This window comes from Spea bombifrons, chromosome 10 (genome assembly GCF_027358695.1).
Source record: "Spea bombifrons isolate aSpeBom1 chromosome 10, aSpeBom1.2.pri, whole genome shotgun sequence".
Lineage (NCBI taxonomy): Eukaryota > Metazoa > Chordata > Amphibia > Anura > Pelobatidae > Spea > Spea bombifrons.
The window spans coordinates 19,551,383-19,564,344 of record NC_071096.1 but is presented as its reverse complement, the minus strand read 5'-3'; the positions used below and the strand labels follow the sequence as shown (position 1 = coordinate 19,564,344).

At 37.2% G+C, this 12,962-nt stretch overlaps 2 protein-coding genes across 4 annotated transcripts in view; one reads left to right on the top strand and one right to left on the bottom strand.

Annotated features, from left to right (window-relative positions):
• Positions 1–6,872, top strand: part of FLRT1 (fibronectin leucine rich transmembrane protein 1) — a 130,441-nt gene extending 123,569 nt beyond the window's left edge. The window contains exon 3 of the mRNA XM_053448671.1: positions 4,114–6,872. Coding sequence (XP_053304646.1) covers positions 4,192–6,231 — 2,040 coding nt within the window. The 5' untranslated portion in view covers positions 4,114–4,191 and the 3' untranslated portion in view covers positions 6,232–6,872. The remainder of the gene's footprint in view (positions 1–4,113) is intronic.
• The window catches only part of MACROD1 (mono-ADP ribosylhydrolase 1), a 362,985-nt gene that overhangs the window by 147,824 nt on the left and 202,199 nt on the right, over positions 1–12,962 (bottom strand). The window lies entirely within an intron of this gene.

Sequence of the window (12,962 nt, the reverse complement as noted above, 5' to 3'; positions counted from 1 at the left end):
CACCTTCAGCAGGGACAGGACCAAGGCTAAGTTTTTATGTTTTGGCAGAACACCACTGTTTTATGAATTGCTATATTATGCATTTCTCAGAGGACCCAAGAAGGGCTCAGTCATTATCAGAATGTGATTTCCATCATAATGCTGGTGACGCAGGCTTTAATCTCCCGACTGAGATGGCTCAGAGAAGCTATTATGTAAGTTAAAAGATGGACTAGCTTTTATAATCATGTGCTTAAAAATCACTCTTAGAACGTCCTCACACATTATAATCACTTCATCTTCCACATCTCCTCACTTATTAATTTGCTTTTATGCGGAGCAAACAAACTCTGTGATTCACACGGGCGATGTAAAATGAAAGGGGAGAAATTACAAAAGAGATGAGAAAGGATGGAATACTAGGATAAATGGAACTCTGAACTGCAGAGCTAACACTTATTGTGAAGGAAAAAATTTGCACACTGTACATTTGCCCAATGACAAAGACATGATCAGTCTATAATTTTAATGGTAGGTTTATTTTAACAGTGAGAAACAGAATAACAAAAAAAACAATAACCCATTTCAAATAAATTATAAATCGATTTGCATTTTACTCAGTAAAATAATTATTTGATCCCCTATCAATCAGCAAGATGTCTGGCTCCTAGGTGTCTTTTATACAGGTAACGAGCTGAGATTAGGAGCACTCTCTTAAAGGGAGTGCTCCTAATCTCAGCTTGTTACCTGTATAAAAGACACCTGTCCACAGAAGCAATCAACTCTCCACCATGGCCAAGAGCCAAAGAGCTATCCAAGGATGTCAGGGACAAGATTGTAGACCTACACAAGGCTGGAATGGGCTACAAGACCATCGTTAAGCAGCTTGGTGAGAAGGTGACAACAGTTGGTGCGATTATTCACAAGTGGTCTTGGGCTCCATGCAAGATCTCACCTCGTGGAGTTTCAATGATCATGAGAACGGTGAGGAATTAGCCCAGAACTATACGGGAGGATCTTGTCAATGATCTCAAGGCAGCTAGGACCAAGAAAACAATTGGTAACACCAATGCTCAAGAAAGCACATGTATAGGCCTGTCTGAAGCTTGCCAATGGACATCTGAATGATTCAGAGAAAAACTGGGTGAAAGCTATTTGGAATAAACTTAACTAGCCGTGTTTGAGGAGAAGGAATGCTGCCTATGACCCCAAGAACATCATCCCCATCGTCAAAAATTATGCTTTGGGGTGTTTTTCTGCTAATGAGACAGGACAACTTCACCAAATCAAAGGGACGATAACTACCGTCAAATCTTGGGTGAGAACCTCCTTCCTTCAGCCAGGGCATTGAAAATGGGTCATGGATGGGTATTCGAGAATGGCTCAAGAAGAAGCACATTAAGGTCATGGAGTGGCCTAGCCAGTCTCCAGACCTTAATCCCATAGAAAATCTGTGGAGGGAGCTGAAGGTTCGAGTTGCCAAACACCAGCCTCGAAACCTTAATGACTTGGAGAGGATCTGCAAAGAGGACAGGAACAAAATCCCTCCTGAGATGTGTGCAAACCTGCTGGCCAACTACAAGAAACATCTGACCTCTGTGATTGCCAACAAGGGTTTTGCCACCAAGTACTAAGTCATGTTTTGCAAAGGGGTCAAATACTAATTTCACTGAATAAAATGCAAATCAATTTATAACTTATTTGAAATGCGTTATTCTGGATTTTTGCTATTCTGTCTCTCACTTTTCAAATAAACCTACCATTACAATTACAGACCGTCTTTGTCAGTGGGCAAACGTACAAAGTCAGTAGGGGATCAAATATTTTTTTCCTTCACTGTATATGGAAGGTGGCAGAATTCTAAATAAATAGTGTCAACAATACAAACCAACAAAGCTTACACCACGAAACTACTGAACTTTTTTTTAAAATGAACCTGTAACAAAAGGTGACAATTTTACATTTACTGAGCCATAGCTTTTCATTTATAAAAGTGAACAATATAATATTTCAGTCATGGAGGACTGGAAACATCAGATTTTCATGTCAATAAAAAGAACACAGGTTACTGATACATACCGTATTGGCTCGGATATAGGCCGTCCCTGTATATAGGCCGCCCCCTAAAAGTTTGGTGCTTTTTTAAAGAAAAAAAAAGGAAATAAAAACAAAATATTTCTCAATCGTAGCTTTTATTAACAAACAATAGTTCACATAGTTTACATGGATTAACATTTACTGGTAAAACTTTTTTCCTATTGGGTCGTCTTATATTCAGGCCTTTTCTTTTTTTCATAAATTAATATTCAGATTTTGGGGGTCGTCTTATAATCGAGCAGATACGGTATAATTGTTCCCACATTGCCGCATGGGAGCATCACTGTAGCTGACCACTCCATGACTAGAGTAGTCAGTCTACAGTAGATCCCTCGCACTTCCATGAAAGTGATCGCTTCTACAGCCAATCACATGCATTGATACTGTCCAAAAGCAATGCTTGTAATTAGTTAGATGGAGTTAGGGTTAGGTTTAGGGGGAGTTACAAGCAATGTTCCCTCTAATTTTTCTTAGGTGGTGTGCGCAGAAAATTTCTCTTGTGCAAAAATTTTCCCAGAGCCAAAATTTTGTGCGCACAATATGCGTCTGCAAATGTTAAATTTAAATTGTTATTCTATATTTTTGGTACAGCTCGCTCATGGTTAATAACACTACATTATAGTGTGATAATGTAGTATTAGTTACACAACAGTATTACTTACTGTAATGTTTTTTTTAAAAGTGAAATTCTCACTGCATAAGTAAATTACGAGCAAATCATGAGCGGAGGCTCCAGGCCGCATAAAGGATAAAAATTTTTTTTAGAAAAACTGTTGTGCGCAGGGGCGTACCTAGAGTATTTGGCACCTGGGGCGGATCCTGTACATGGGACACCCACACACACACTCTTTAAAACTGCATAGCTTCTATCGTTAGGCAAACATTGACCGTGTTACAGCATAACTGCTATCAGTATATACTAAGGCAAACATTGACGGTGGTACAGCATAACTGCTATCATTATATACTAAGGCAAACATTGACGGTGGTACAGCATAACTGCTATCCCTATATGCTGAGGCAAACATTTAGGGTGGTACAGCATAACTGCTATCATTATATACTGAGGCAAACACTGACAGTGGTACAGCAGAAGATCTATCGCTATATACTGACGCACGCACTGACCGTGGTACAACACAACACCTATCACTATACATTGAGCCAGACATTGACAATAATGCAGCATAACCCCAATCACTATATACTAAGCCAAACATTGATGTGGTGTAGGCCTACCACTTTAGTGTCTGGCCTAGTATTTTATATATATATATATATATATATATATATATACAATAAACTCCATCAGAAACCAGTCTGGCCATATATATAAAAGTGTTTTTGTTTTTAAAGGTGTGGGGGGGGGTCATTTTCGGTTTCAGTCAAGTGAATGCTAAATTTTCAGGTCCAGAATTTTCATTTCGGTGCATATATATCATATCCCCTCTAAGACATTTTTCCAGTGTATATAATTTTAACTTTTTTAGTCTCACAACTAGTATCTCCCAATCCCCTTATTAATTTTGTAGCCCTCCTTTGCACTTTGTCTAGTTCCATAATGTCCTTTTTAAGGACTGGTGCCCAAAATTGTACCGCATACTCAAGGTGAGGTCTTACCAATGACCTGTAAAGAGGCAAGATTATATCCTCCTCCCGTGAATCCAGACAAGATATTTCCACATTGTGTATTTTAAAATATTTAAGAAATATTCATAAATTGCTAAGCCACTATTTTCAAATGGCTTCATTTTAATTTATCAGAACCAGTCATTCTATAAATACCTATTGTCTAATGTTCTTTTCATATTCTAATGTTCTTTTCATATATATTTATGGATAAAAATGAACACAGTGATTCTTGTAATTGAAAAATCTAACAAATAGCAACAATATATGGGTGTATGCAGTTTGAAAAAAATGTCACAGGTATGAATGCGTACCAAATCTGCAATAATTTGCAAAATAAAGTTTTGTTTCTGTATTTTTTTTTTGTCTTAGTCCAAATCTTTCTGACTGCACTTCTCTTTCTTCCAGGAAGAAGATCCAAATATCTGAGCCAAAAAGGCCCCAATCACTGGGTAAAACTGGATAAAAGTGACTTTTACTGACAAAATGGCAATCACCATGACCACCACTACCACCACAGCAGCGGCAGCTGCTTCAGCAGCAGCCACCACTACAGTTACTGTCACCACTGTTGCAATGAGTACAGCTACCTTGGACTTACGCGATTGGCTTTTCCTGTGTTATGGACTTATTGCCTTTTTGACAGAGGTGATAGATAGCACTACCTGCCCTTATGTATGCCGTTGTGACAATGGTTTTATCTACTGTAATGACAGAGGCCTGACTTCTATCCCAGCAGACATACCAGATGATGCAACTACCCTCTACCTCCAGAACAATCAGATCAACAATGCTGGTGTCCCACCCGAGCTAAAGACCAAGATCAACGTACGAGTTATATACTTGTACGAGAATGACCTTGATGAATTTCCCCTTAACCTGCCCCGTTCACTTCGGGAGCTTCATCTCCAAGATAACAATATACGAAGTGTAACACGTGATGCTCTCTCCCGCATTCCATTATTAGAGAAGCTCCACTTGGACGACAATTCCGTGTCCACTGTCAGCATTGAGGATGATGCTTTCATGGATAGCCGGCAACTTCGTTTGCTTTTTCTCTCACGCAATCACCTCAGCAGCATTCCTAATGGCTTGCCACGCACATTGGAAGAGCTGAGGTTAGATGACAACCGGATCTCCACTATTCCACTTCATGCCTTTAAAGGCCTTAACAGCTTGCGGAGACTAGTACTAGATGGAAATCTATTGGCCAACCAGCGCATTGCAGATGATACTTTCAGCCGTCTTCAGAATTTGACAGAATTGTCACTAGTTCGAAATTCACTTGCAGCCCCTCCACTAAATCTGCCCACCAGTCATTTACAGAAGCTCTACTTACAGGACAATGCCATTACCCATATCCCATACAATACTTTGTCAAAGATGAGGCAACTGCAAAGATTAGATCTGTCCAATAATAACCTCACTGCTCTTCCTCGTGGCCTTTTTGATGACCTGGAGAGTCTCAGTCAACTCTTTCTCAGGAACAATCCTTGGTTTTGTGGCTGCAATCTTATATGGCTGAGAGACTGGGTAAAAGCTCGAGCCTCTGTAGTAAATGTAAGAGGATTAATGTGCCAGGGTCCTGAGAAGGTTCGGGGGATGGCCATCAAGGATATCACACATGAGATGGATGAGTGTTTTGAAGGAGGACCACAAAACAATGCAGTATCCGCTCGTGCCACTCCTGCAGGAACTGTAGTCACTACTCCACCCCAGGGTTCCCTTTTTACTCTGAAGTCTAAACGGCCAGGTATTCGACTGCCAGAGTCTAGTTTAGACTACCCCATGGAAACTGGAGCTGGAACAAAAACCCTGGTGATTAATGTGAAGCCATTAACCTCTGACAGCATTCGAATCACATGGAAATCATCTCTCCCTGCAAGCTCATTCCGACTTAGCTGGCTAAGGTTAGGACACAGCCCGGCGGTAGGCTCTATTACAGAAACCTTAGTTCAGGGAGACAAGACAGAGTATCTACTTACCGCCCTGGAGCCCCGCTCTACCTACATAATTTGCATGGTAAGCATGGACACAGCGAATACTTACCTTGCAGATGAGTCGCCTGTTTGTGCCAAGGCAGAGACAGCAGATGTTTATGGTCCTACTACTACACTTAACCGTGAGCAAAATGCTGACCCCCTTGCTGGATTGCCACTAGCAGGCATTATAGGAGGTGCTGTCACTCTCGTCTTCCTCTTTCTCATTTTGGCATCCATCTGCTGGTATGTCCACCGGGCTGGGCAACTGCTGACCCGTGACAGAGCATACAGCCGTGGAAGCCGGAAGAAGGATGATTATGTTGAGTCTGGTACCAAGAAAGATAATTCAATCTTGGAAATCAGAGGTCCTGGGCTTCAGATGCTGCCTATAAATCCTCACCGGGCCAAGGAAGAATATGTGATCCATACCATATTTCCATCTAACGGCACTAGTCTTTATAAAAGTACCCACACGATAGGATACAGCACTCACAGAGGATATAGAGATGGTGGTATCCCTGACACAGACTACTCCTATACATGATGAACCATACTAAAAGGACTGATCAGCTCCCTTACCCACAGTGAAAGCTTGTTTATTCCTGTGCCCACAAAGAATTCATTAGTGAGAGAAAGAATTAGAAAAATAAACTTATGCAGTGAGGCATAAGGGGTATTTTAAAGGAAAGCGAAAAATATTAATATCAACATATTAACATATGACTTGAGATTAAAGAAGAAATACGTAGTAGATATTAAAGCAAATTGAAAAGGTTGTGGGAGATCTATGTTATGTATAGTACATCAGTTTAAATCATTTTAGAACAAGATAAATTGCTCACAATGCAAGTGTTTGAATACGATTTGCATACATCCCGAGGGTTCTTATTTTTTCCTTTTGTTAAATTCAGGGTGAAAATTAAAACATGGTGTGATGAACATGTTACATTTGTCACCAACAGAACTTATATACTTTTTTCTGCAAGTTTTTTTTAGCAATTTTTCTTTTTATATATCACTTCTCTCCTGATGGAAATAAATTTAAGGCAAAAATATGGAAGCAAAAAATTTCATTATGGAAATGGAAACAAGGGTTAACTTTTCAATTTAATCGTGATTAGTTTAAGAGAAACTTGCAACAATTTTCGTACTATCAGTTTGAAATAAATTGTATAATTGAAATAATTGTATTAGTTGTAGGAGAAGAGAGATATGGAATGTCACCTATTAGAGACTTTATATATAATAGACATCTTTTTTCTAAAATTCGATATCTGTGGAAACCCTTACAGACACTCCAATCCTCAGCATATACCTGTATCGTGAGAAAGAAATGCAAGTTTTTTATTGTCCAAAGTATCATTCACTTCAGTACCTAGACTATGAGCAGCAAACATCAGGAAATTGGAGAGAGATAGAAAAGAGTTTGTGTTTACCACAAAATAGTAACATTTGAAAAACAGAGATATTATGTATGTGGAATGAGAGTCAACAATGCAGTCAGATTTTAAGGCTTATTAGTGTTCATTTGGAATTTTAAGTGAGCACGTGCAAGTGGTTCCCAGGCATACTGGAAAGGTCAGGTGTGTATCTACAGGTAAATTTATTTTCTGCTGTTTCAGAACTAGATTTTAAGCTCCGTGGGAAATTGATTCACAGTTTTACTACGTTGTAACACTGGCTTTGGATCACAGTCGCATTTCAGCAAACTCACACAAGGGGAAAACGAAAAGGAAAATTTTGAACCATTAAAGTTAAACCGGTAGAGATATACTGCAGACTATGGTTTAATATAGAAGCATTTTTTCTGGTTATTTGCATGACAGAAATATATGTCAGGTTTTTGAGGGTTTCTTATTGACGTGCAAAACTATATTCATGCCATTGTTCTCCCAAATACACGAGTTACCAGGAATGGTCTAAACAATATGCAGGCTGTGATGGGTTAAGTCTGTCGGCTGTGTATGACATAGTGGTATGCACCATGTACATGTGTGGTGGTAGATCTCTCAGCCCATATAATGTAACCTACAATACAGTTTACTGGGCCCACTAATCTTTCTTACATAGAATTGAAACTTCAATGTGTTTAACATACTCCCTCAGAAGTATAAGAAGAAAAGATGCAAACAATGTATTTTCTTAGCCCAGTGTCAGGTAGGATGTCTGAGCTTGATTACCTGTCAACACTGTTCTATCAAGGAATGAAGCTGAACGTTTGGTTACTTTGTCCAGACAGATATTCCAGTAACCATCCATTCCCCCTTAAAAAGCTAAGATAGGATGACATTGCTAATGAGCTGGTGAAGATGAGTGAGATTGTACAGTAACTAGATTCCTGCTGGAAATTCATTGGGGTATATTTCCCAAAGTAAGTCTGTAAATTACTTTTATAATTAGCTTTAGTTCACCTGATCAATTAACTATGCACACCACTAATATGGACATGTACCTTGAATTGTCCACTAGAAAACAAATTAGCAGTAACACCTCCACAAAGAAAGACAACAGCAAAAAAATTAGTCAAAAATGGGCTCACAGATTTTTGGTCTCACATTTGCCATGAAGATCATTACACTAAAGGCGTTTATAGCACAGATTGAACTCCCCTGCTTTTTTGGCATCAGTTGTAAAATACTTTTTAAAAAGAAGCAAAATGGACAACTATTTGTAAATAGGAGCCCAGATGTGTGCTAGTTAATACGGTGTTTCAAACATGAAAGAAAAACTGGTAGAAAAACAGTTAACAATACATGCATTTTTATGTTTTGGGTTAATAAAATTTTGACAAGCCCTATTTAGCAGTGGAAATGAACAGTGTTTGTGGGGGTGGGGCTTTAACATAGAAAATAGAAAATGCAATACCTTTCCTTTGGGGACATCCCTGCATTAGAACAGATGGATCTGTCAGAATAACTGAGCCACTAAAGGTTAATTCATGTGCTCGTGGGATGATATTGTAAAGACATCAGTGTTGAAGAGACTGATGTATATAACCTAAGGGGAGTTAATTGTAAAAAAAAAAATAAAAAAAAAAATGAACTACACCAATCCAGCAAACTTTATATCTTTGCTGTCAAATACTCCATTTAATAGACACTGTTAAATAAAAAGATGCATGTGATAAAATATAGGTAAAAAGAACAAATGTGATGGAAAGTGATCTGGTACACTTATTAGGGCTTCTACACTAAGAAAAGGCTGTGCTTCATAGTCTAAGGCAGCATATTTACTTTCTTTGCAACATGTATTCCTTCATCAGTCAAAATACTCAGCCAAATGAAACAATATCCCTCACCTGTCAAAATATTCATAGCCAGGGACCTTGTAAATGAGCTGACCCTCAGACGGTTCTATTGTTAACCCTTTAATACATTTTCTAATGCAGTGGTTTACTAAAGGTGTCAATCAAATGGTTCTGATTATAAAAAAAACCCCATAAATTGCCACATGTATTCAATAAACAATTTCAACTGTGATATAGCAATGAGAAAAGCACCAACCGGGATGCTCAGATATTAAATAAATGTAGAATATGATGAAATCAGCTCGATATTGCATAGCTCCAGGAATTACCTCCATTCAACTAAGACTTCAGATGTGTTTAATTGTTCCATCACTACAGAATGCAAATTAAAACATTACATCACAGAACATAATATTTTAGGTCAAATACTTGATGTCAAATTTATGCTCTTTATATTAAATGTTTGTTATGCTTAAGGTATTTTTTACTTCCAGATTCTCCAATGCAATCACTGACCATCGTAACCTTTTGTACCAAAATCCACATGGCCATGTTCAGCCATCATATACACCTCTATTTTCTTGTGGTCCTCATTAAAAATGCTTGGGGTGGATTTTACGGAATATAAATTTACCCCTACAGCTGCCCCCAGCCTTTGGCTTGCAGCAGATGTATTTGATGTAATACATTTCCTGCCCCCTATATGATATCCTTACATGCTAGTCAGCCCCGGGATGGTTCCTGGGAGGTTCTAGCAATATAGCTTATAATAAAGGTAAGTACTTACGAGTAAAAAGTACCTCCAAAGTATTTTAATATACTTAATAATTAAATAATTAGTGATAATGAGGCTGCATAGGACATTAGATTATTAAAGCTCACAGAAAAGGTATGCAGAAAAGATGATTAACAAACGTTAAAATCAATTAATAACTCTAGGTTAGGTGGTGTACTGCACTTATAGGAATAAGATAATGCTTTCAACTTTTATGTCATGATGAATAATGCATTAAACATATCATTGTCATCTGGTCATCTTTCTTCTATATGGGACTGAACTTTAAGCCCTCTAAACCTGTCACAGGCAATAGATCATGTTATCCTTATATAACTGTGCTTCTAAGCAATAACCAGGTCATCACCATTAAGGTTGTGTGCTACAGCAGGGGACGGACCCTTAATTTCAATGCACCTATCACTGTGAAAGCCACAGAGAGGGCCCCGCTCTCGCATCCGCAATCATTTTCTCCTCTTCCCAGCAACTTCTCTGGCTGCTTTATATTAACAAATTATTTGCAGTCCTCCCTGCCAGATAAATTTCTGTCTAATATGTGGAAATTAGCTGAGATTTTAAAGTGGAAACCGCAGACAAAGGATTAAGAAAAAGCATTTTTGAATTGAGGAGGGTATATGAGGAAGATGTACATTTCTCACCAATTATAACAGAACAAGGTGTGGAAGATTGAGAAAGTGTTTACAAGAACAGGTGCTGATAATGTATTGTTATAAAAAATAGATCATAGATTTGTGTGTGTAAAAAGTAGCAAATTAACCCCTTCAATCCCAGGGGTTTTTGGTACCTCAATCTTGGAGCAATTTTGCCATTTGGTTCAGCGATTATTCTCTTTTCCTGTGAATAGTGTGCCCATGTAAACTATATATTGTTTTTTCAAGGAGCGATAGAACTTTCTTTTGATACCATAGTTAGATGATTAGCTGAAAATTTAGAATGAGAAATTTAGTAAAAACTAGCGAAAATTTGAAAGAAACACCTAATTTATTTTTTTATAGATTTTCCCTCTGAATCCTCACAACATTAGGTAAAGTGATGGAAAATCCCCTCCAAGTTTATCAATTCAGGTGTCCTGATTTCAGAAATACCTAATTTATATAGATTTTCCATACGTTTCTAGCACTTATAAAGAACATTATTCGTAGAATTTTTATGCTTATGGCTTAATGGGTTTGGGGGTTGTGAACAGGGGCAGGAGGGTTATACTGGGTAGATGTTGTGTTAGGGCAATGGGATGTAAGGTTTTTTAATTTTTTTATTATCTTTTTCATACATATTTTTTATTTTTTAAATTTTATTTTTTGTATTTTTTTGTATTTTTTATATATTTAGTTTTTTTTTTAAATGGTTAGAGGTCCTCTTAGGGACCTCTTGAACATATTATTAATGCCAGTGATGTCACAATGACATCACTTAGCTCACTTTATTGTTTTTTTTAAATTATTTATAAGCCTTTAAGCCTTTTCCTAAGAAACCTTTTCATAATTATTCAAATTAAGATCTACTACTCACACTTAAGTCTGCAGACCAGTAAAGCCTAAAATACATCAAAATGACAAGTCACAGTGTAATGCTTGGGTTTGTCATGGAAAGACTCAATTAAAATACATTTTATGTTCAACAGATTAAAAGTGCAATATGCACAATCGCTGATATATAAAATGATAAAATACAACACCAGGGCAGCATTAAAGACTTAACCCGAAATGCCTTCTACACTTAAACAACTATTTTTCTTGACATGAAAAAATCATTTTATACCACTCTGTCAAGTGATCTAGCGTTATCAGAGTGCAAAATCATTTTAGTGTCAGGATTGCACTGTAACTTGACATGTATATAATATGCTACAGCAGAAAGTTTAGATGTCCCATCACCCTTTCAGTGCTCTTCCATAGAATATTAGAGTGTTTATTTATGGCCCCATAGCAACCCTCTCCTCAAGGCACAACTAACAGTCCAAGATTTAGGTATTACTCACGTGTGTCAAAGATGTTGCATAATTAACAAACATAACCACCTTAAATACCTTAGACATACATGAGTAATACCTAACTCATGAACTGTTAGGTGTGCCTTGAGGATTGAGGGTTGAGGAGCACTGACATAGCAGACTGGACACAGCAGCATGTAGACAGATATAAGTTTAAGTTCTTGTTAGCTCTTACTAGTTGCATTGTTCTAAATTAGAATGCTTTGCCATATGCATATAACAGGTGCATGAGAAAGAGTTTTACTTGGGAGGAAGGGGACATTTTAGGATCCTGGAAAAGGCTAGAGGAGACTGTGGTTTTTGTAAATTATTTTGACAATAGTATAATTTTGAGACAGTTGTGAAAAGTAAACTCAGTGATCAGTATCTATGCATTGTTTGAAGATTACTGGTGTTATACTTTACATACGGACACATGATTTTGAGGAAATCAGCAATGGGACAATTGTATATGTATTTCCTTTAGAAAATTTAATGTGTCATCTACACAAAAATGAATAGATTAAACAGTCTATCAGTTTTAAAATTATTGTTTAGTTTGTTAGTCTGTTAAATTGTTAATTTCGGCACAATAGAAAACACTTTCTATAAAAATAGGTACATTTTTAATGTACTTTTTATTAATTGACAAATTATCCCTACTGTATCTTTTCAATTAGACAAAAACGTAGTTTGATTTGTTAGTTGTGTTCTTGGAGATATAAGTATATTTCTGATTGAGATCAAAACCTTAAAGACAATTCATGCTTTTGCAAATTTAAAAAACACACACATTCACTAAGAATAGCAATTTACAGATCATTATTATTATCATATAATGGGGGAGAATAGATATGGTGCGCTTTAAGAAATCCAATAACACTAATAAATATTTGCCCACTGTGTGGGTTTTTTAAGGTATGCAGTTAAAACTTTAAACGGTATTGCTGTCAAAGAAGCTATAGTGTGACTGGTTATTTGAACAGTGTGTATGTAAAACATCATAGGAGTTATGTGTACCCTGCACCCTTACACACTAACATGATCTACTATTTTTCTAAAATCCTCCATTATAGAATTCTAAATGCAAAATAAACCCATGTAAAGAGGACATACATGTTAAAATAAGATAGCACTCTGCCACAGTCTTCCTGATGCAAACATTTAAATGAAATGTCTCTAATACAAAAAGCACAAGCTATAAGTAGTTTTGATAAACTCGATATGTTAAACACTGTGAAAGTGACTGTTCATCATAGGTTC